Genomic DNA, 25,490 nt, shown 5'->3' with positions numbered 1-25,490 from the left:
TTAGGCGAGCGGGCATCGTGACGGTTGGCCGCACTCCCCGTTTGTCACCTTGAATGGACGCGAGCCAAACCTCTCCGAGTTCCACACCACCAAGATTAATTTAGTGATTTCAAGATCTACGCAAAAGCAAAATCAAATTTGATTTCATATTTTTTTCAACTGTGAAACCTTTTCGATCTGGCATTCTGTGACCTCTAGGTTGACTAAGGGGATAATTTGTGGAGAATTAGGGCTGTGTAAGTTTGTAATTCTCCTGTTCTTGGTGTTAATGCTAACTGTGTTGTGCTTGGCTCCCTGCTCTCTCAGGCCCCAGTACTACAAGGTGATAGAGGAATGTGTCTCACAGGTGGTCCTCCATCGCAATGGGATGGACCCAGACTTCGGATACAGGGAGAGATTGGATGTAGACTTCACCCACCTCATCGGTAGGTCTGCCAGATCTCTGTGCTTCCTCTGACATTAAGAAGGGTGAATTTGCACCCAAGTAGGTAACCACTATACACTGATGTCATTATGAATACATTTTAAACCGCTTTTTGTTGGTTTCTGCTTTTGCCTCCTAGGTCGCCCTCACCTACATATTGTACAGACAGAAAGAAAATAAGACAATTAGAGTTTAAATCACTATCTGTTTTTTTATGCTAGTCTTATTGATTCAGTATAAATTACATTTTGTCTTCAAGTCTGTCTAAATCATCCTCTGACATATTTTTCCGCGGACACGGTGGGGGATGTCGCTATATTCCGTTGCCATTCCATTATTATCCCCCCCCCCCCCGAGAGCCTACCCAGAAACACCTGCACCTGCTTGACATATATAAGATAAGGTAGTCTGATTATGCATACATAATACATTATCTGTTAGGTGTGACTGTGGCACATCATGTCTCATCATACGCTCATGGAGATTTCACAAGGTTTTCACTCTGCTGAAGACATTCATCAGCAGCTTTCCGGGAATCATAGAGGAAGCCGTGTCTGTTTGCCCTAAATTAGATATGCAATCATTCATTGTCTTCAAATAGAGATAATATCATGAAATAACTGAGATCTCCTTTCTTTTTTTTTGTTATTGTCACTAACAGCTCTGTGACTTGCCAACAAAGGCTCATTAAAAGTTTCCAAGCCCATCCATGAAAAACATATTAATGTTAGATTTTCAAACTTTTTTTCTATCACTGTGCTTTAATGAGTTGAAAACAAATGTTTCGGGGCTTGGTTTTTTTAAATGAAGGTCAGCAAACCTGCCGAACAGAATACAAATTCCCAGGGGGATATGTGAAAAAGAAGGAGATGACAGGTTCTTCACTCATTACCTCTATTTCCTTTCTCTTTCTCTCTCTCTCTCTCTCCGTTGTAATATTCACTTTACGTTTGATTTGGAGTCTTAAATAGGATGTTAACAATGTACAGTATAATTGAGAGAATCAGAGTCACTTCATGGTTGCTTACTGCCGCCACTGCTGTCGGCCCCTTTTGTCTTACAGATCAGTGCGTGGATAAAGCCAAAGTGGATGAGAGCGATCTGAAGGCTGCTGAGTTCTCCAAGAAGGTGAAGTATAATGCATCAACCTCTCAATGCCATTGGTATGCCACCACCACACTCCCATCAGAAACGTTTTTCCACCTAGAGCTCCCAGACAAGCTATTGATTTCTGGGCCCTGATCAATAGCTGGCAACAGAAGTACATGATCTGTCTCAGTTTTGCAAGGATCAATGCCGATGCTCCAACATATAAACGTGTTTGTGTCCGCGACGGGGTGCGAGTTACGATATGTACAGATACTGTTCAGAACCCTTTATGGACATGTCATTGCAATAGGGGCCTTCAAATAACCAGTTTTCTCATGGATTAACTTATTACTTTAGGTCATTTGTGGCATCAAAGACACACCAGAGAGGAAACGGTTCAGCAAACTCTCTGAGATGTGTTTTATGAGTTACGTTTTAGAATAAAAGCTACAGTGTTTAGGGAAGAATGGAGTCTCCTCTCATCCGCTCAGCCCAATGTGATAGCATACCTTCTGATGCTTTTATATACTTTAGAACTGGGTTGCAGTACTTTATTAAGCATCCACACTCATCTTCAAAGGAAGGACAAATGTACTTTATTCCAATGTAATGATAGACAGTACATTTAATCAGTTGACACTGTATATTTTTCAGTAGAACAGTAATACTGTATGAGTCATTGGTCCATCCAACAGAATCCTCCAGAAGTGTTGTGACTCAGACCATTATGTCTGATTAAAGGCAGGGTAGAGTTTGGTACTCAAGGTACTCCTCTCTAAAGGCTTGGTCAAGTATCACCAGCCAGCAGATGCCTCCACTCCCCACATCATCCCTGCCTCTGTGTGGTGGGGGACAATTCATTCGTTTAGCAGATGCTCTTATCCAGAGTGACTTACAGTAGTGAGTGCATACATTTGTGTACATCTGAGGCGTCCTGGAATGCGAGCAGTGACCGCTCCTGTGGTGACAGAGAAAACTGGTTGCTTTCCCACAAAGGTTAGGTCCATCACCAACACATGAAAGCCAGACCCAAAACACAGACAGAAGACGACGGGGTAGAGGGCCACCAGAGGCCTATGAATAGAGATGGGGGACAAGTGCATGCGAGGCTGTGTTTTTTTGTGTATGTTGACATGCCCCGCAGTAGGCCGTTCTCTTGAGACACCCTGGCCCTAACCAGAGTGTGTGTGTGTCTGTGTGTGTTTGTGCTGTGTTGAATTGTTGCAGTTCGATGAGGAGTTCAGCGCTCGGCAGGATGCCCAGGCCGAGTCCCAGAAGAAGGAGGAGAAAATCAAAGAGCTGGAAGGGCAGATCTGCAACCTGAAGACCCAGGTAATGACACCAGAGGAGTGGGGGGGGGGGCACACCCACAACCCCAAACTGCAGTCTGAAGCCACATGCTCTCCATAGAGGTAGAAGATTGGGGCTAGCATCTAACATTGATCACATCATATGAAAGAAGGCATTTAGTTGTTTCCCCAAAGCATGATGGTCCAAGTTAATCCGGTTGTGAGGAAAATGACTTTTACTAATTTGGTCAAATTGAAACCTTTCTACCCCAATCACGGATGCGAGACTCCTTCTAAGTGGGTATTTTTCAGCCATGTGGGAGCGTTTGATTCAATAAAGGGTCAATCTTCTTTTTAAAATCTTGCATTCGATATTGGGTGAATTGCTCCATGGGAGCCTGTTCCATGCAATTGTATCATCAAAGAGATGGATTGCATTTATTCTCTGGCCTTGGCATCCCTGTCTCTTCCAAACAAAACCCCTCAAACCTGAGCACAGAAAATTACTGCTATTTCCTCCTTAACCCAATTTTAAACACTTCAGTGCTGCCTTGAGACGAAAGGGCAGTTTGCTTCCCTGCTTACCGGATTTAATATAAACCAATGCTGAAAGATGGCATGGCATCCAGTATCCGAGATTGTTTTTCTCCAAACTAAATTCTGTTGCAGTTGCAAATGTCCACGCTCTCCCATCCCATCCCTTTTCTGCACCTGCACATTTAGCCCTGTCACGCATCGCCGGGACTTTTCCCAAAGACAAGTCGCTATCATTAAGATCCCTGGCAGCCTCAACGACCATTTATTCTCATTTAGGTGCAGCGTGCGGCTTGGCCTTCTTCCTGGCCAGGCCAAGGCTAAGTTCCTTTTCTTTCTTCCCCGATTGCACTTCATTTGTGTGCAGTCCTCACTCCCCCACTTCATCTGCCTGAGTGCCATGTCGACACTCGTTACCTGCTTTCTCGGCCAAACTCGTTCATCATTCGCTCAGCGCCCCAACGACTGCCCACCCGCCTCCCGCACATATTCATGAGGCCGCCACGGTGACTGGGGCTCCACCGCACCTCCTCCCCCCTCATCACTTTCTATCATCCCTTCTTTTTCTTTGCTCTCTATCACTGCCTTTTTATCTCCCTCTCTATCTTTCTCTTTCTCCTGCTCTCTCTCTCTGTATCAGGCAGCGTCAGACTCTGCTTACCTGCTTTCCCTGAGTGCTGCTTTTTATGTACTCTTTTTCGAGGCTTTCCCCCCCCCCCAACCCCACCCCCTAACAGGCCCCCAGTCTTTTGAAGCCAGTCTGTTTGTGGTGCATTAACAGGTAGTGTAGCAGAGTGAAGCCCCCGAGAGTCAGCTCCTTCTCTTCCTGCCGTCTGTGAACGATCCTTCAAATGCCTCGGTGCGGCTGGAGCTTTGCACATCAACAGACATCTAGCTCAGCAGGGAAACATCTAATGCCCTCAGTGAGCGCTCCCATGAATATGGCTACAAGTTCTTCAAGTAACATCCCGTGGGTGTGTTGGCACGGCCTAAAAGGAGGACGGTGTTAACATGTATGTTGTCGCACACTATATGGCAGGAATGCGCTCATGGTCAAATTGGTTCCTTTATTAAATGTGTTTCATAAGGTCGTTTTCCCGAAGGGTTTCTCCTATTGTACTGGAGGCACGTAGAGGGACAGAAAGAGAGAGACCCGTGCCTTTTGAGTTGGAGGTAGGAGGTTGCTCAGTAGGAAAGCTCTTGCTAAGAACAGACACGCGTCGTCAATTTGATCTCTTCAGGCATAGTACAGGTGTCATAGCTCTCAATATGTCCACGGCTTCCTGGCACATATTATTTTGTTTATCTCACAACACGTTATCAGGAGGTACACATTTTGTAATCACAGCAAAACTTTGGTTGCGGTGTGGAAATCTTGCAATGCAGCACAATTTAAATGGGAAAATGTAGGCGCTAGCAAGATACTCCCATTTTAATAAGACAATTATTTAAATTATAAAGTGTGTCCTTCTCGATGATGTAGCCTACACAAAGACTTGACATACAGGCCTTTTTCTTCCTTTGAAAACTTAGTTTATAGTCGACCTGTTTAAAAGGGTTGAAACTGCAACAGCCGAAGGACTAAAGCCTTTGTATTATGCAACCTAATCCACCTCTGACACGGTGTTGTACAAAGCCATTATCTTCCGGAGCGATGCACCTCTAAATCCATGCAAAGACACACTACACTCAGATTCTTCATCAAAGCTGCTGTGGTGGTGCATCTGCCATTTTATTGAATATGAATGAAGTTGGAACGCTGTTCACATCACGTCGACAGAGCTCTTCATGGAAATAAAAGCACACGCGTCTCACTCTGTCTCCTAGCCCCTACGACTTCACCTTGTCTGTGAACCGACACATTTAATGAGAGTCTGTCTCAGGGAACTTTCACATTGCAACAAGCAGACCCCTTTTGATGTCTGTTTGATTATCCCCGCGATCCGATCGAGCACAGGAATGGCCTGTAAACATTGACAAAACGGAATGAAAACACAACAAATGGAATTAATCCACCTTCCAACCCGAACGAACCCACCTGTGCTCAGAGAGAGCGGGGGAGGTGTTTGTAGAATTGGATAAGGGTGAGATAAATCATTTAGAGGTGTGGTAGGTACCTTGGACCTACCTGTGTCGTGCCATTATTGGGCTTACACAACCTGGCGGTCATGTAGCTGAACCAGCATGGTTAGGAAAAGGTTGGAAGGCGTAGCAGACTACTCTCTGGCTCTGCCAGTCTACCTGCTGTTTCTCTGGCTATTACACCTTAAAACATATGTTTTTGTACATTCTTTCAATACCTTATGTTTAATACATGTGTATTGTGTTCTATATTGTACTCGTGTAATGTACTTAAGCTACATCAATCATAGCTGAAGAGTCTAAGCTATGCTTGTGAGGTTAAACTTTTGTTAAGACACAACACGCCATCCACTTTCCCTTGGGATATGGTCTTTAAAATATAGCTCCTCTGTACATGAGTGTTTTGTGTACTGTACTAGTGTAATGTACTTAAATTCCATCCATCGCAGCTGAAGTCTAAGCTAGGCTTGAACTGTTAAAGTTCATGTTTTGTTAAGACACTGTATGCCATCCACATTCCTCAGGGGATATGGTCTATAAAATAGAGATTGTCTATGGCCTTGAACTCTCCATGGTCCATAGTTAAGGATGGAGTGTAAAAGAAAAGTTCCCTATTCACCTTAAATTTAGCACTTTATGACCAAGTTCAAGAAATGGAAGTCCTTATTCGGTCTCCTTTATGGAAGTTTCTATCTCCTTTTCCATTATACATGTTAAATATTTAACACTCCTCAGTCCACAGTAAAGGCGAACTCTGTAAGAACAACTCCATATAAATATGTTTCACTACACGGTTGAGTATGTACCATCTACTCAACGGCTGTTGTTAAGATGTTAGAATGTGACTTTTGGCACATTTGGCACATTTCTAACACAGAGTCTTCGGGATAAAATACACACACAGTTGAAGTTGGAAGTTTACATACACCATAGCCAAATACATTTAAACTCAGTTTTTCCACAATTCCTGACATTTAATCCTAGTAAAAATTCCCTTTATTAGGTCAGTTAGGATAACCACTTTATTTGAAGAACATAAAATGTCAGAATAATTGTAGAGAGTGATTTATTTCAGCTTTTATTTCTTTCATCACATTCCCAGTGGGTCAGAAGTTTACATAGATTCAATTAGTATTTGGTAGCATAGCCTTTAAATTAACTAATAACTTGGGTCAAATGTTTCAGGTAGCCTTCCACAAGCTTCCCACAATAAGTTGGGTGAATTTTGTCCCATTTCTCCTGACAGAGCTGGTGTAACGGAGTCAGGTTTGTAGGCCTCCTTGCTCGCACACACTTTTTCAGTTCTGCCCACAAATGTTCTATAGGATTGAGGTCAGGGCTTTGTGATTGATGGCCACTCCAATAGCTTGACTTTGCTGTCCTTAAGCTATTTCTCACAACTTTGGAAGTATTCTTGGGGTCATTGTCCATTTGGAAGACGCGTTTGCGACCAAGCTTAACTTCCTGACTGATGTCTTGAGATGTTGCTTCAATATATCCACATAATTTTCCATTCCTCATGATGCCATCTATTTTGTGAGGTACACCAGTCCCTCCTGCAGCAAAGCATCCCCACAACATGATGCTGCCACCCCCATGCTTCACGGTTGGGATGGTGTTCTTAGGCTTCCCCCTTTTTCCTCCAAACATAACTATGGTCATTATGGGAAAACGGAACTATTTTTGTTTCATCAAACCAGTGTACATTTCTCCAAAAAGTACGATATTTGTCCCCATGTGCAGTTGCAAACCGTAGAGTGGCTTTTTTTATGGCGGTTTTGGACCAGTGGCTTCCTCCTTGCTGAGTGGCCTTTCATGTTATATCGATATAGAACCCGTTTTTCTGTGGATGTAGATACATTTGTACCTGTTTCCTCCAACATCTTCACAAGGTCCTTTGCTGTTGTTCTCTGGGATTGATTTGCAGTTTTCGCACCAAAGTACTGTCATCTCTAGGAGACAGAACGCGGTATGACGGCCGCGTGGTCCCATTGTGTTTATTCTTGCATACTATTGTTTGTACAGATGAACGTGGTACCTTCAGGCATTTGGATATTGCTCCCAAGGATGAACCAGATTTGTGGAGGTCCAACATTTTTGAATCTGAGGTCTTGACTGATTTATTTTTATTCTGACCCACTGGAATGGTGATTAAGTGAAATAATATGTCTCTTAACAATACTTTTATGGAGTTGTTGAAAAACGAGTTTTAATGACTCCAACCTAACTGTATGTAAACTTACAACTTCAACTGTATGAGATGGAAAAGTGGTGAATGTGATTTGCTAGAACATATTTCAACATAGTGTTCCAAAGGGATTGAATGGATTTTGAGGATACAAATACTTGTCAACCACTGTGTTATCATATAAATGGCTGTTTCATCTATGCTTTGTAGATGACTAGGTTTTTCCATCTAATACCCAGTACAACTTTATGGGATGGTGACATTTTAATGCTGTAAAATATTTGCTTGTTTGAGGATATTAAATAAATGTGAACTTGGTATACCATCTGACAGGTAGTACAGATGCAACAGACAGACAGTACTAATTTCATCATAACCATGTTTTAACTGTACCAGGAAATTTCTCTATAACTTACCCCTCTGCTTGACCTTTTTCTGTGTTTGATGTTAGCCTCTGTTCTCTGTTAACAAAAGTACTGTTGTTCCTTTTATCTGTCTAGCTAACCACCCTCTCTGTGTCCCTCTCTGTTGCTCTCTGTGTCTGTGCCTGTGTCTGTGTGTCCTTTGTGTCTGTGTTTGCCATCTGTCCAGTTAACTAGCGAGACAAACAAGCTTAAAGAGGCTCAGAAACTCATCAGTGAAGCTGTGAGCAAGGTGCAGGTGGGTGATCCCTTTGCATCCGGGTCCCTCCCTTCCCTTTTTCTTTCTGTTATTAACATGATTGACCGGTATTGCCTGGACATTGAGAAACCTAATCTTCAACCAGAAACTCAATCAACTCACCCTCCAAGTCAAGTATGACGTTTGCTCTGAACTTTACATATGATTGATGTTTGATAATTATGCAGTGATCTACATTATATTCCTTTGAAAACACAGAGTCTGATAATAGGGCCACACTCTTGGTCTGTAATTGGAGAAGGAAGTTTGGAGATTGCGCTGAGGTTTAATTTTCTTGCATCATACTTAACAAAAAAATTGTATTATATGAATCTGGGAGATGCACTTGAAACCTCTCAACTGAGGTGTTCCATAAAATATAATCAAATGTGGACATTTGACTGTTGTAATGTAATTCACCCCAGTAAACACTTTATAATTGAATATATGCTTTGCTCATTAGTGCCAAAATTGGGGGAAGGTTTAATTGCATAATAGTCCAAGTTAATTACCCACCCGTCCGACCTCGTCCCCCCCGTCGAGTTCTAGAAGCTTTGGATCCCTCAATGAACGGATTAGGTTTCATATCACTCCACTCTCCTACAATAGTCGGAGCCCCAGATGAGCCTAGCAAGACGGATAGCCGCCAAGAAGCAATTAGGAGGCATTGCTCACCCCGCCTCAGCTCTCTCTGACTCACATCTAGCCATGATCAGTGACCAGGCTGGAGCTGCCAAGACCCAGCCTAAAAACAGCACCTTTGGTCTATAAACAGCCTCTTATGCTGAACAAAATATAAATGCAACATGCAAAGTGTTGGTCCCATGTTTCATGAGGTGAAATAAAAGATCCCATACATTTTCCATACTCACAAAAAGCTTAATTGTCGGAAATGTTGTGTACAAATTTGTTTACGTCCCTGTGAGTGAGCATTTCTCCTTTGGCAAGATAATCCATCAACCTGACAGGTGTGGCATATCAATAATCTGATTAACTAGTGCATGATCATTACACAAGTGAGCCTTGTGCTGGGGACAATAAAAGGCAACTCTAAAATATGCAGTTTTGTCACATAACACAATGCCACAGATGTCTCATGTTTTGAGGGAGTGTGGAATTGGCATGCTGACTTCAGGAATGGCCACCAGAGCTGTTGCCGGATAATTGAATGTTAATTTCTCTACCATAAGTCACATCCAACATTGTTTTAGAGAATTTGGTAGTACATCCAACCGGCTCACAACCGCAGACCACGTGTAACCATGCAAGCCCAGGACCTCCACGTCCGGCTTGTTCACCTGCGGGATCGTCGGAGACTAGCCACCCTGACAGCTGATGAAACTGTGTGTTTGCACAACTGAATCATTTCTGCACAATCTGTCAGTAACCGTTTCAGGGAAGCTTATCTGCATTCTAGTCATCCTGACCAGTGTCTTGACCTGACTGCAGTTTGGCATCGTTACTAACTTCGGTGGGCAAATGCTCACCTTCGATGGCCACTGGCACGCTGGAGAAGTGTGCTCTTCACAGATTAATCCCAGGTTTCAACACTACCGGGCAGATGGCAGACATCGTGTATAGGATATTGTGGACAAGCGGTTTACTGATGTCAATGTTGTGAGCAGAGTGCCCCATGGTGGCATTGGGCTTATGGTATGGGCATGCATAAGCTATGGAAAACTAACCTAATTGCAATTTATCAATCACAATTTGAATGCACAGAGATACCGTGATGAGATCCTGAGGCCCATTGTCATGCCATTCATCCGTCACCATCATCTCATGTTTTAGCATGATAATGTACCCATGTCACAATCTGTACACAATTCCCGGAAGCTGAAAATGTCCCAGTTCTTCCATGGCCTGCATACCCACCAGACGTCAACCATCGAGCATGTTTTAGATGCTCTGGATAGACGTGTGTTCAAGTTCCCGACCACATCCAGCAACTTCACACAGCCATTGAAGAGGAGGGATAACATTCCACAGGGCACAATCAACAGCCTGATCAACTCAATGCAAAGGAGATGTGTTGCACTGCATGAGGCAAATGGTGGTCACACCAGACACTGACTGGTTTTCTGATCCACGCCCTACCTTTTTTTTAAAGTATCTGTGACCAACATATATCTATATTCCCAGTCATGTGAAATCCATATATTAGAGCCTAATGATTTTATTTAAATGTACTGGTTTCCTTATGTGAATTGTAACTTTGAATTTGTTGCATGTTGCTTTTATATTTTTATTCAGTGTTGTTGTTTCAACCAGAGAAACCAATAAAACCCAAACAAAGCCATGTTGCTAGGTAGAAGGTTCTGGAAGAAGCTTGATGATATGATTTTATGGTGTAGGAAAGGAATGGTACCCCTAGTGATTTACCTGTGGGAGAAGGCGGAGGAGAGCGGAGAGATGATGGCGGCGGATCCCTCGGGCGCTGTCAAACGCTGGGTTGATTAGCATTCCGTAGACAAAGCTGGAGGGCCCAGAGCACGGCGGGACGAGAGAGAGAGGGAAAACAAGTGAGCGGGAGCAGCCAGAGCTAGGAGGCTCAGAGGGCTCCTGAATGCAGAAAAGACGGTGCTCTCATTTAGCAGCTAATTTGCTTTCATTCTTTCGTATTAATCTTGAAAGAGAAAATGGGCCACGACGGGCTCCGAGATTGACAGACCTATATGGGTGTCGATGGGTGTTGGGGCAGCCTGCTTCAAACGCTCCTCACCACTCTACACCTTTTTAATTTCCTACCTAATAAACTACCCACTGCTGGCATTGTGTAATCAAACACTCTGTAATTGTAATTCCTTTAAAAATTAGACTGGTCCCACATTACCCACATAATCGACCGAGTGGGGGGGTAACAAAATTGGTTTTTGGAAATGACGTTGTGGAAAAGCTGTGGGGCAAACCTTTGGAAAGAAAGACAGTTGTCTTCTAATGAATCCCAAAGGTCAAATCCTATCTACGCTATAGGCTGTCTAATTGCCCCCCTCCCCTCCACCTTTATCAATGATTATGTTTATGCTATAAAGCACTATGATCGGGCAGACTTGTCAAGGGGCTGGCTGGTCTCTGTCTTATCAGTAATGGGTTTAATTTTGCACCTGTCTACCGCCTAATAGCCTTCCTTTGTGAGACCCGTCTTGTCGACGTCAAGATGGCAGAGGCAGCGTTTCTTTTCTAGGAGTTAAACCGTGGCCAGACAATCCCCTGGGTTCTCCCCCCCAATGGTTAGATGTCGGCTGCGTATACACTGTGTACACACACGCGTCAATAGGGAACGGAGTGCTCAAGTATGTGAGGGTTCGATACAATACATTGTCTAGCCGCAGAACCCCCACTGCAATAGATGCCGTTAGCATAGCATTAGCATCTTCATTAACAACTCCATTTCAGGTGGCTATATTTCTCTTAATACACTTAATCTATTAGCAAAGTGCAGATATAACGGCGTCTGATTCAATTAAAAACATAATGAACTCAGACACGGAGCTCCTCTCATGTGAAGAAATGAGTGAGAAAAGGGTGTATAATCTTTCCTTAAGTACACAGTAATCACAGAGGTCACCATAAATATGGGCATTCCTTTTTCCTTTTCTGCTTTGTGTAACACTTCACTTATTGAGTGGTGAAATGTAGCATTCATTAAGCCTTAATGACATAAAGAGTCATAATGCCGTAAAGAGTCAAGCTTATAGCGTCATACCCAAGAATACTTGAGGCTGTAACACTGCCAAAGGTTCTTCAACAAAATACTGAGTAAAGAGTCTGAATACTTATGTAAATGTGATATTTCCATATATATTTTTTTTCATACATTTCTAAAAATGTGTCATTGTGGGGTATTGTGTGTAGATTGACAAAAAAATTGAAATGTAATTATCCACTTTTGAATAAGGCTGTAATGTAACAAAAGTCAAGTGGTCTGAATTCTTTCCGAATGCACTGTATATACTCTAAGGGTGACCTCTGAAGGGTGTATATTTAATAAATAAGGCATGCGGTATATGTCCAATATACTGCACCATGGCTAAGGGCTGTTCTTAGGCACGAGGATACAGCCTCGATGGCCACTGGATACAGCCCTTAGCCGTGTTATATTGGTCATATACCACAAACCCCTGAGGTGCCTTATTGCTATTATAAACTGTTTACAACCGTAATTAGACAGTAAAAATAAATGTTTTGTCAGACCGTATACCATTGTTTTTAGCCAATCAGCATTCAGGGCTCGAACCACCCAGTTTATAATGGCTTTTTGCGGCCCACTACTAATTACTGGCAGCGTCTCCTGTAGAACATGTGTCACCCAAAGTTCAGCCTTTTCACACATCTGCCCTTTATTATCTGTATCCTGCCCATGTAAAGGCATCCTCTGTGGGCTATGGGGTGCTTTAAACACACAACACACACACACACTGAACCTCTCACACTCTGTACTGTACAGATATTGCACACTCACTGTGCTCCATCCACGCGCATGTCGTCACCAGCGTACTCAACATGTATTCGAGCTCTACAAACTTCTAATGGGAAAGGTGACATATACCTCCCTGCAATATTTACCTACAGCTCATTAGGTTCTTGTTTATGTATCTACATACAGTGGGGCAAAAAAGTATTTAGTCAGCCACCAATTGTGCAAGTTCTCCCACTTAAAAAGATGAGAGGCCTATAATTTTCATCATAGGTACACTTCAACTATGACAGACAAAATGAGGGGGAAAAATCCATAAAGTCACATTGTAGGATTTTTTTATGCATTTATTTGCAAATTATGGTGTTTGTCATAGTTGAAGTGTACCTATGATGAAAATTACAGGCCTCTCATCTTTTTAAGTGGGAGAACTTGTACAATTGGTGGCTGACTAATACTTTTTTGCCCCACTGTATTTAATGTGTCTGGTAGTCTTAGGGAGCTGAGCGACCCACTTTCTCCAGTGTGAGGTGCTGGCCTCTGGCTGGCTGATAGTGCTCATCGCAGAAAATGACTGCTACAATTGCAATGAGGCTCAAGCCCAAGGGACGATAGCACTTGGACGATAGTCCTCAGACATGCTTTTATAAACTCTCTTCACAAATATACACACACACGTGTGCAAGTGCAAAGAAGCACAAACACACACAGGATCAAGGCAATCATCTGTAATTGAAGTGAGTACGATAATGCCCATCCCTTTCCCCCCTAAATACTCCTACCTCCATCCTCACCCATCACCCAGGTGCATTAGCCGGACTAGTGTAATCCGTGTAATGGTGGTAAAAGCTCTGGCCTCCAGGTCCCCGGCCTATGAGTGCTGGGATGACGGGAATGTTGTGTCCCGTCTCTAACATTGCTTTCCCGTCTTTTCAGATCACGGCCGGACCAACGGCGGCTGGGACAGGAGTCCCACCTTCGCCTCTGCCGGGGGGGTTGGCACCTCCACCCCCTCCCCCGCCTCCGCCCCCACCAGGCGGCTGCCCTCCCCCTCCTCCCCCACCTCCGCCTCCTCCTGGCATGGCCAGCATGCCCCCTCCACCCCCACCCCCGCCACCTCCAGGAGGAGGGCCACCCCCTCCCCCTGGATGTGGACCCCCACCTCCTCCGCCCATCCCCGGGGCGCCGGGCATCCCTCCGCCTCCTATGATGGCCATGCCTGTCATCAAGCTGCCTTATGGACTGGAAGCCAAGAAGACCTACAAGCCTGAGGCCGTCATGAAGAGGGTGAACTGGTCCAAGGTATAGTAACGCCTCCCCAACATGCGCACGCTTGTACGCGCGCACACACACACACACACAATAAGCTCTGTCTAATTGATCCTGACTATCATCATCTACTCTCTTCCATTAAGTGTACATTGAGGCCGGAAATGAATAAAACAAATCCACTCTTTAGTATTGTACCATAATAGACATGTACCCGATTTTCCACAGAGACATCGAGTCCCGTCTTATGATGTGTAAATCATGAACTTGTTGGATTTGTGTTTGTTAAATCACTGTATACAGTTCTGAATAGAAGCATGGTGCACAGAAAACAGGCCTTTCAGGTACAAATCGAGAGAGTGCACTCTATTCAACACTACCCTCGGTCTATTCAGGCAAGCATTCAGCCACAGGGCATGCTGCTCTGCACTCGGCACTTATTCGAAGAGATCCTCGCGCAAACAATTTCTGCTGCTCGAGTGTCCTTGCATTCACACACACTCTTAGCATTGAATAAAGACAATGTGTTTTGTAACATTCCGACAAATTTGAATACAATATCAATGAGTTAATTTATCCATTGCCCTAAGGAATCTTGGAGTTGCAACCAGCATTAATGTAGTGGTGTGTGACCATGCTTTTTAACAGGCAAAAGGAAATTGTTTTTTTTTTCTCCCTTGCACTGCAGATTGCTGTTGAAATCACACTGAATCACATTATAGTTGTATAGCAAGGATGCACATCTTATAAGAGACATGACGTTTTTCATATTTGATGGTCATTTCACTTTTAGAAAACATATATAAAAAATAAAAAAACAACCAGGTTCAGGAAATTATCCAGCAACAGCATCAACCAGTTTCTGCAACTATTTTGTCACTTTTTTACAATTTGCCTCAGAATAGGAGTGAGAGCAAGGATTGCAATGCAACAGGAAACCACGCAATGGAAATGGTAAAGATTGATTACAGCAGCATCCGGAATGTGTTGAAGACGCAGGTTTATGTCACCACTTCTACACCTCATATGCAAATTCCACAGCCGTGCCTAGACCCATGCAGGCCTGGTGATGGGTCATATTATTTATAACATTATACAGCTGGCCGGGATGGGAACTCCTTTGTGGATACAGTTAGAGAGACAACAAGTGAGCCACTTGCATCTCATTATCATCTGTGTGTGTGTGTGTGTGCGTGTGTGTGCGTGTGTGTGTGTGTGTGTGTGTGTGTGTGTGTGTGTGTGTGTGTGTGTGTGTGTGTGTGTGTGTGTGTGTGTGTGTGTGTGTGTGTGTGTGTGTGTGTGTGTGTGTGTGTGTGTGTGTGTGTGTCATTGTCTGTGCATTTGTCTTTATTTGTGTATTCCTATGCGTTTGTGTGCGTGTGTGTGTGTTCATTCATGAGTGCACCACTTTGGCACATCCGTCTCTGTCCCGGCACGGCAACGACTGAATGTGCGTCTGCATTAACCTTGCCTCCGCAGGCGCTAGGGTTTGGAGATGCAAATGAAATGGCTAGATAGCACTCAAAGGCATTCAGAGCCACCTGAGGAAAAGCAATCTGTGTCTCTTGTGTCTATTAAGTGGTACCAGAGTCATCTGTCTTCTCTGTTCGGAGCAGATGGAGCCATGGAGGTGCCAAGCACTACTGTGGCCTGAGCTTTAAAAAGAAACAGCAGAAGGAGGGACCTAGAATATTGTCGTCATGCCCCCCTTTCCTATAACCGCCCCATAACCACTAGTGTACTGTAGCTATATGAATACACACATTTACAGGCTTTAAAAATAAATAGGAGAAATGAAGGACCGAAAAGTTTGCCATCATTCAAACAGCGCCACTGGTCGCCCCAGGTGCATTTGTTATTTGAAATGGGGCAGAGGAGGATCTTGCATCGTGGTAAATTATTGTACACACTCTGCTGTTTTAAGTGAAGTGATGTCCAAAGGGAAAAATGGTGTTTGAAGTAACATCTTTGTTGTAATATTGCAAACGGATGTTGTAGTTTCACAGCTACGGATTCTATTTTTAAGCCCCCCCCCCCCTTGAAAGGCCTTGAAATACATCCACAGGTACACCTTCAATTACATTTACATTTACATTTAAGTCATTTAGCAGTTCATTTAGCTATTCTGCATAGCAATGATAGGAGAGACCATGTGAGGTTATGACAGAGCCAAGTGACTTGGTGTATAGCGAGAATAGGAGAGGGCCTAGAACAGAGCCCTGGGGGACACCAGTGGTGAGAGCGCGTGGTGAGGAGACAGATTCTCGCCACGCCACCTGGTAGGAGCGACCTGTCAGGTAGGACGCAATCCAAGCGTGGGCCGCGCCGGAGATGCCCAACTCGGAGAGGGTGGAGAGGAGGATCTGATGGTTCACAGTATCGAAGGCAGCCGATAGGTCTAGAAGGATGAGAGCAGAGGAGAGAGAGTTAGCTTTAGCGGTGCGGAGCGCCTCCGTGATACAGAGAAGAGCAGTCTCAGTTGAATGACTAGTCTTGAAACCTGACTGATTTGGATCAAGAAGGTCATTCTGAGAGAGATAGCGGGAGAGCTGGCCAAGGACGGCACGTTCAAGAGTTTTGGAGAGAAAAGAAAGAAGGGATACTGGTCTGTAGTTGTTGACATCGGAGGGATCGAGTGTAGGTTTTTTCAGAAGGGGTGCAACTCTCGCTCTCTTGAAGACGGAAGGGACGTAGCCAGCGGTCAGGGATGAGTTGATGAGCGAGGTGAGGTAAGGGAGAAGGTCTCCGGAAATGGTCTGGAGAAGAGAGGAGGGGATAGGGTCGAGCGGGCAGGTTGTTGGGCGGCCGGCCGTCACAAGACGCGAGATTTCATCTGGAGAGAGAGGGGAGAAAGAGGTCAGAGCACAGGGTAGGGCAGTGTGAGCAGAACCAGCGGTGTCGTTTGACTTAGCAAACGAGGATCGGATGTCGTCGACCTTCTTTTCAAAATGGTTGACGAAGTCATCTGCAGAGAGGGAGGAGGGGGGAGGGGGAGGAGGATTCAGGAGGGAGGAGAAGGTGGCAAAGAGCTTCCTAGGGTTAGAGGCAGATGCTTGGAATTTAGAGTGGTAGAAAGTGGCTTTAGCAGCAGAGGCAGAGGAGGAAAATGTAGAGAGGAGGGAGCGAAAGGATGCCAGGTCCGCAGGGAGGCGAGTTTTCCTCCATTTCCGCTCGGCTGCCCGGAGCCCTGTTCTGACTCAAATGATGTCAATTAGCCTATCAGAAGCTTCTAAAGCCATGACATAATTTTCTGGAATTTCCCGAGCTGTTTAAAGGCACAGTCAATTTAGTGTATGTAAACGTCTGACCCACTGGAATTGTGATACAGTGAATTATAATTGAAATAATCTGCACGTAAACAATTGTTGGAAAAATTCATTGTGTCATGGAAAAAGTATATGTCCTAACCGACTTGCCAAAACTAACAGTTTGTTAACAAGAAATTTGTGGAGTGGTTGAAAAACTAGTTTTAATGACTCCAACCTAAATGTATGTAAAGTTCCTACTTCAACTGTAGGTGAAGGCCTTATCTTTCAACTGGTTGAATAGCAGGCAGGTACAACCTCACTGTTATTAAATGAACTGAAGGAGATTGTATAGAGATTGTAGGGAGGGGAGAGAGAGGTAGAACGAAACAGAGAGCTTAGGATGGAGAGTGAGTGTTTGTGTCCGTCTCTTGCTTTTTAAATTCATGCACAGGAGATGTCTCTTAAAACAGCAGGGGAAAAAAACACCAGCTCCGATTAGTAAAAGCAGCCAACATCAATAAAGTTAGGATTTTAACATTTTAAAGCAGCGACACCGTAATGTTTTATCTCCTATGGTTAGAACACCTTACCACTGGGGAAAAAGCAACACATTTACTGTAAAGTCAGGCAGTTTGCAGCAGCAGTGTGGATGCTGTGGAGAAGTCCCCAACCTCCACCACCATATACCCTCACTTTTAGTGAACTACTGTCCTGGAGCCGCTGAACAACACTTTACTACACTTAATGGGAACATCCTCCCAGTCTATCTTGGAATTCATCCATTTTGGGATGGTGCTTCATGAACTCCTATATGCCACTCTACCAATAATGTGTATTAACCCTGGGTGACTGACAGGGGGCGCTGTATTGAAGCAACCACACAGCCATCTTGGTACTCTTCCATTATTTAACATATTTTGCAAGCTATAGAAATGCATTTATATTGTCTACATACATTTTTGACACGTTTATTCTATTACAGATACCTTAATGCATACATTTTAAATTATATTATGCGGTCTAAACATACAAATAAAAAATGAAATAATATGTTAAAACATTTTCCATTTTCCTTCCTTTTCAATTTACTAATGTTACTGTCCTGGCAACAAAACAATACTTAAGCACATGTAATTTTGTCCTTGAAACATTTAATTGAAATGCTGTACAATTCCATTCATAGTGCAAATATGGATGACCAGTGGCTTCAAAATCTCTCAATGGCCAATACATTGCATCAGCAATCCAGGGTTTATATACAGTGCCTTCGGAAAGTATTCAGACCCCTGGACTTTTTTCAAATTTTGTTACGTTACAACCTTATTCTAAAATGGATTTCTTTTTAAATCTCACCAATCTACACACAATACCACAAATTGACAAAGTGAAAAAAGTTTTTGGGACGTTTTTGCATATTTATTAAAATCAAAATACAGAAATACCTTATTGACTTAAGTATTCAGATCTTATGCTATGAGACACGAAATTGAGCTCCGGTGCATCCTTTTTCCATTGAGCATTCTTGATATTTTTACATCTTGATTGGAGTCCACCTGTGGTAAATTTAATTGATTGGACAGGATTTTGAAAGACACACCACCTGTCTATATAAGGTCTGTAGAGCTCCGAGACGGGATTGTGTCGAGGCGCATATCTGGGGAAGAGTACCAAAAAATGTCTGCAGCATTGAAGGTCCCCGAGAACACAGTGGCCTCCATCATTCTTAAATGGAATACGTTTTGAACCACCAAGACTCTTCCTAGAGCTGGCCGCCCAGCCAAACTGAGCAATCGGGGGAGAAGGGCCTTGGTCAGAGCTCTAGAGTTCCTCTGTGGAGATGGGAGAACCTTCCAGAAGGACAAACATCTCTGCAACACTCTGCAACACTCCAGACGGAAGCCTCAGTAAAAGGCAGCCATGACACCTAAAGACTCTCAGACCATTAGAACTGCATTCACAGCAGGTTGTCTTGCCAATGGCCATCGAACTTTAAAGTCACCACTCTTACATGGCATGAGTAACCTCTAGCTTCCAAAGAGTAGGAGTGTTGTGTCCAATTAACATTTTCTCCTGTCATATGAATCAACCAGTGTAAGTTAAATACGCACGTGATTCATATTCAAACGGCATTGTTCCATATGGTATGCTAATGGTATTTTACTTCAATGACAGCATGTGGCCATTAATTCAGGGATTAATCAGTGTCTTCATCTAAGGCTGCGTTTTCACAGGCAGCCCAATAATGATCTTCGGACTAATTATTATCTGTTTGTTCAAAAGACCAATTTGTGCCAAAATATCAGAATTGGGCTGCCTGTGGAAACTCAGCCTCAAATCCTACATCACAGCAGCATGTAATGTTCCGCCCTCTGCTGTTCCATGATTTCCATGGTCCTTCCTTTAGCACAATGGACATTTGCAGTGTTCAGCTGTACATCGGCTCACTTTGAATATAACTTCTGTTGTAAGCATGCACATGATACTGTACACTATATTTTGCAGAGCAGATCGACAGTGGCAGGACTGTGAATTAGTTACAGCAGGGCTGGAGTAGGCCACTCCATAGTGCCCTGAATGGGCCTATGAGGGGGAGAGCGGTCCACAGGCACTACAGTATTTTATCAGGCCATCACCACAACAGCCCTCACACTCTTTCCTATTCTCATTGGCCCTACTCTCCATCATCTCACCCATGGCCTCCATTACAGCACTTTGCACCGAGCTGCACTCACTGTCGTTTGCTTGTGTTTCTTTATCGCCTGCACATTTTTTTTTTTACAACAAACACCTCCCGTCAAGTGGGGTCCCCTGACTGTCTCTCTAGAGCCGCCCCTCCCTTGCAACTCGCGTCACTCCGTCTTGTCGAGGGTCTAATAACACAGGCTGCAATGAGACACCACTTGTGCTGGCCCACACTGAGTGCCATGACAGTGCGTCTCTCAGAGTGTCATCACAGTCTGCAGCACTCAACACAACCCGTAATGGACTTCCGAAGGACTTCGCAACACACATTACTAGCCAATTATCAAGCGCAAATACAGCAAGAGGTGGTTATTGTCATTCTGTATGTACAGAAGCCCGCCATCGGGGCCACTGTACGTTACGGCGAGCCACGGTCGGAGCCACAGTATACAAATGGGCCATTTTGTTCTGTGTGTGTGCCGATTTGAAAGACGTCTCAATTTTCCTCGGGAGAATTCAACAAGAGTGTCAATTTTGGCTGGGGTCTTCTAGGTGCACCTAATTATTTTGCACCGTCACATTTATGCAATCAAGAGATGGCCCTCTTGGTGGTAAGGCTTTCTGTCTAGTGCTTTAATGGACTTTGAGAGCTAGTACTTATGTTGATGTGAAGGGAAAATATATGTAAACCACAAACTAACACCAAAATATGTGAACCCTTGCAAATCTTTGATTTTGGTTTGTTTATTGTGTTGTGCCCCACACAAAGACAAAATGGTGGTATTTAGATTGCAGGGTAGATTAATAAAGCTAGATCCAAAATATGTACACTTCAGTGCATTCGGAGAGTATTCAGACCCATTAACTTCTTTAACATTTTCTTACGTTACAGACTTATTCTAAAATGTATTAAATTAATATGTTTCCTTATCAATCTACACACAAAACCCCATAATGACAAAGAAAACGATTTTGACATTTTTGCAAAGAAAAACTAAAACTGAAATATGACATTTACATACATTTTCAGACCCTTTACTTAGTACTTTGTTGAAGCACCTTCGTCAGCGATTAAAGCGTTGAGTCTTCTTGGGTATGACACTAAAAGCTTGGCACACCTGTATTTTGGGGGTTTCTCCCATTCTTCTCTGCAGATCCTCTCAAGCTCTGCCACGTTGGATGGGGAGTTTTGCTGCACAGCTATTTTCATGTCTCTCCAGAGATGTTCGGTTGTGTCCTCAAGTCCGGGCTCTGGCTGGGCCACTCAAAGACATTCAGAGACTTGTTGCGAAGCCACTCCTGCATTGTCTTGGCTGTGTGCCAAGAAGGTGAACCTTCGACCCAGTCTGATGTCCTGAGTGCTCTGGAGCAGGTTTTCTTCAAGGGTCTTTCTGTACTTTGCTCCGTTCCTCTTTCCCTCAAACCTGACTAGTCTACCAGTCCCTGCCGCTGAAAAACATTCCCACAACATGATGCTGCCACCACCACGCTTCACCGTAAGGATGGTGCCAGGTTTCCTCCGTACATTGCATTCTTGGTCACCTCCCTGACCAAAGCCCTTCTCCCCCGATTGCTCAATTTGGCTGGGCGGCCAGCTCTAGAAAGATTCTTTGGTGGTTCCAAACTCAAACCATTTAAAAATGACAGAGGCCACTGTATTCTTGGGGACCTTCAATGCTGCAGACATTTTTTGGTACCCTTCCCCAGATCTGTGCCTCAACACAATGCTGTCTTGGAGCTCTACGTACAATTCATTCGACCTCATGGCTTGGTTTTTGCTCTGACATGCATTGTCAACTGTGGGACCATATATAGAAAAGTGTGTGCCTTTACAAATCATGTCCAATCAATTGAATTTACCACAGATGGACACCATTGAAGTTGTAGAAACATCTCAAGGATGATAGATGGAAACAGGATGCACCTGAGCTCAATTTCTATTCTCATAGCAAAGGGTCTGAGTAATTATGTAATAAAGTTGTTTTTAATTTTTTTATGCATTTGCAAAATAAAATAATAAAAACGGTTTTTGCTTTGTAATTATGGGGATTTGAGAATAAGGCTGTAACATAACAAAATGTGGAAAAAGCCAAGGGGTCTCAATACTTTCCGAATGCACTGTATGTTGATAAACACTGGCATATGAACTTTCAAACTAACAAAAATACACACTAAATTTCCAATATACCGACGCTGGCTTCTAAGGCAAATTACCTTCAAACTAGGCAGAGAGCCTATAGCTTGTCATTAAGTACTGTAACTCACACAGCTGAGTTTTGCAGAGCTCTGGGTGTACATCACTCCAGCTTAAGCTGTCTCGAGAATGAGGGCCTGAAAGGTTTATGAGCCTGGGCTGTAACAATGAAATCCAAAATGTATCTAAACAGTTATTTGATCAATTAAACTTTAAATTTCCTCAATATCACTATCAATACTGCTCATTAGTTTTCATATCAATGGCTAATACATTATACATTTTCACAATATCTCAGCACAATATTGTAGGATTATTATTATTGGTAGTTGTATTATTAACTATTATCATTTTTGCATTAGTTTATCCAACACAATTCATTCATTGGCAGTGAGTATGCCTATGGGTTGGCGATAACATATAACTTTATGTTATAATTCTTTAATAGGCCTAAACAATGTTACAATTTCTTCTCTCCTCTCGTGCTTAACCTTTTATAACTACTGTGAGACATTGACAGTAGGAAGGTGTTTGAAATCAGTAGCATATGTGACTGGTAGTAGGATATACTGTACATGTAAATAGGGCTAAACAGTTACTGATATTAGGAATATATAAATACTTGGTAATATCGCAATGGTAATATATACATGTAAACAGTATATTATATTATAATGATCTTTAGCAGGATAAATACTAATGGTAACGGCAATCAATAATCAATGGACAGCAGCTTAATGGAATAATACATCTAATCAAAAATGATTTTAACTGCAACGTAGGTTGTGTCTGAGTGGGTATGGACGTGGATGGGCATAGAGTCAGTGTGGATAGTCTGTGGGAGAGGGAGAGCAGTAGATGTTAGCCATATAGCAGTCTTATAGCAGTCCAGGGGAATACGCTGTTTAGGGTTCTGTTTGTCTGAGCCTTGATGCACCGGTACTGCCTGCCGGATGGGAGCGTGGAGAACTGTCCATTTCTCGGGGGGATGGAATCTGGCAATTTTTCAGGCCTTTCTCAGACACCACCTGGCATGTACGTCCTGAATGGCTGGGAACTCGCCACCAATGATGTGTGGGGCCAGTTGCCATACCAGATGGTGATACAACCAGTCAGGATGCTCTCCATGTTGCAGCTGGGGGCCAAGCCACATTTTTTCAGCCTCCTGTGGGAGAAGAGGTGTTGCCGTGCCTTTTTCATGACTGTTCTGGTGTGAGAGGACCATGTAAAGTCTTCAGTGATGTGGAACTTGAAGCTCTTCTCCACTGTGGCTCTGTCAATTTGGTGGGGGTGTGCACTCCCACCCTCATGTTTCCTGTAGTCCACAATCAGCTCCTTGGTCTTGCTGATGCTAAGGGAGAGGTTGTTGTTCGGGGCACCACACAGCCAGTTCTCTGACCTCCTCCCTGTTGGTTCAGGCCTACCCCCACAGTGTCGTCAGCAAACTAGATGATGAATTTGGAGTCGTGCGTGGCCACACATTTGTGGGTCAACAAGGAGTACATGAGGGGGCTAAGCACACACCCCCGAGAAGCCCCTGTGTTGAGAGTCCGCATGGCGGAGGTGTTGCCTACTCTCACCACCTGGGGTCGGCCCATCAGAAAGTCCAGGATCCAGTTGCAGAGGGAGGTGTTCAGTCTCAGGGTACCACGCTCGGTGACAAACTTTGATGACACAACTGTAGTCTAGCTGTAGTCAACAAACATCATTTTCATGGAAGAGGGCAGTGTTGAGTGCAATTGAGATTGCATAGTCTGTAGATCTGTTGGGGCGGTATGCACATTTGAGTGAGGTGATGTTCCATGCTTTCAAAGCATTTCATGATTACAAATATTAGTGGTGGGTGGTAGTCATTGTTGCAGGTAGCCTTAGACTTCTTGGGAACAGAAATGATGGTGGTCAGCTTGAGACATGTGGGGATTAAAGACTGGGACAAGGAGAGGTTGAAAAATGACTGTGAAGAGACTGTGTCTGTGCAGGCTCTGAGAACGCACCCTGGAATACCATCAGTATGTGTTGACCAGATTAAAAACCTTACTCACGTCGGCCTCGGAGAGCGAGATCACCCTGTCCTCTGGGATGGCGGGGGCCCTCGTGCATGGTACAGACACGTCATTGGATAGCTCACGGCTAGGTCTACCTTTGTAATCCTTAATAGACTGTAGCCCCTGCCACATGCGCCGAACGTCGGTGCCGGTGTAGTAGGATTCCACTTTGTCCGTATGTTGTCCTTTTGCCTGTTGATAGTTCTGTGGAGAATCATAGCAGGACATCTTATAAGTGTTCATGTCCTCGGCCGTAGCCTCTGAGTTTGTTGCAATAGCCCTGTGTATGGTAGATCGTTCCTTTAGTTTAGCACATAGTTTAACACATACCTCAGTGTTAATCTAGGGCTGTTGATTGCTATTTACAGCTATTTTCACTAACATATACAGTACACTCTAATCTTAATTCCTACCCTCAGATGTCCAGACTAACCCATCTTTCCCAGTACACTACAATTTTACTATGTCATTTTGCATATCCTTCTATTTTACTGTGCTGTGTTACACGGTCCTTGAATGTTGTTTCTGTCTTTAGCCAGATTTCTGCATTTGATTCTTCCATTTTTATTAATGTTGGATTATCATTTGACTTCCAGTATTTATGTAATAGCTTCTTCATCAACTCTCATGCAGCGAAGTTGCCAAACCTCTCAACCTTAAGCGAAACTGATACGTTGGAGTATTTATACCAATCATTTAAATCCATGGACATGTTTTCTTCTGTGCTGTGTTTGGCGCATGTCAATGAAGTGCAATGTGCAACATGATGGGTGATCACCAATGTGCAACATGATGGGTGATCACCAATGTGCAAACGCATGCGCGCGCACACACAAAAATGAGTGGGGTTTGAAGAAATGACATTTAAGTGGAGTGGTAGCCAGACCGGCTGTGGAAGGAATGACAGCCTCTGATTGCACCTTGCGATAAATTCACCCTCATTGTGTTGTTGCAGGTAGTACCTCAGGAAATGGCAGAGAATTGCTTCTGGATCAAAGTCAAAGAGGAGAAGTTTGAGAACCAAGACCTCTTTGCCCAGCTCTCCCTCAGCTTTTCCTCCAGGACCAAAGGTAAGCAGGCCCCATTAGGCCTCTCCCCTCTTTTACTAATGAATATACACACACACACACACACACTTTGTTTGGCCTCTGGGAAACCAAGTGGCTTTCTTCTCCAGACACTTTAGGAAACAATTTGTCTCCGTGAAATGTTGATTATCGTTAAAACCATCCTCCTTTTCTTGTGTCTTTGAACAATCCGGCTGTGGATGGTTGTGTGTTGAAATCTCTGAGCCGATTAAGGGTTCCACTGCTGTTGCTGCTGCACTGTGTTTGTGTGTCAGGGTTTCGAAGCTGGAGATACAGTAGGG

At 43.8% G+C, this 25,490-nt stretch overlaps 1 protein-coding gene across 7 annotated transcripts in view; it reads left to right on the top strand.

Annotated features, from left to right (window-relative positions):
* LOC118363647 (protein diaphanous homolog 2-like) overlaps positions 1-25,490 on the top strand; it is a 605,757-nt gene that overhangs the window by 204,298 nt on the left and 375,969 nt on the right. For all 7 annotated transcript variants that reach the window (XM_035744726.2, XM_035744729.2, XM_035744723.2 and 4 more), the window contains 5 exons: positions 307-425; positions 1,488-1,552; positions 2,741-2,845; positions 13,620-13,985; positions 25,077-25,191. In XM_035744726.2, coding sequence (XP_035600619.2) covers positions 307-425; positions 1,488-1,552; positions 2,741-2,845; positions 13,620-13,985; positions 25,077-25,191 — 770 coding nt within the window. The remainder of the gene's footprint in view (positions 1-306; positions 426-1,487; positions 1,553-2,740; positions 2,846-13,619; positions 13,986-25,076; positions 25,192-25,490) is intronic.

This window comes from Oncorhynchus keta, chromosome 30, assembly GCF_023373465.1.
Source record: "Oncorhynchus keta strain PuntledgeMale-10-30-2019 chromosome 30, Oket_V2, whole genome shotgun sequence".
Lineage (NCBI taxonomy): Eukaryota > Metazoa > Chordata > Actinopteri > Salmoniformes > Salmonidae > Oncorhynchus > Oncorhynchus keta.
This window is presented reverse-complemented; position numbering and strand designations above follow the sequence as displayed.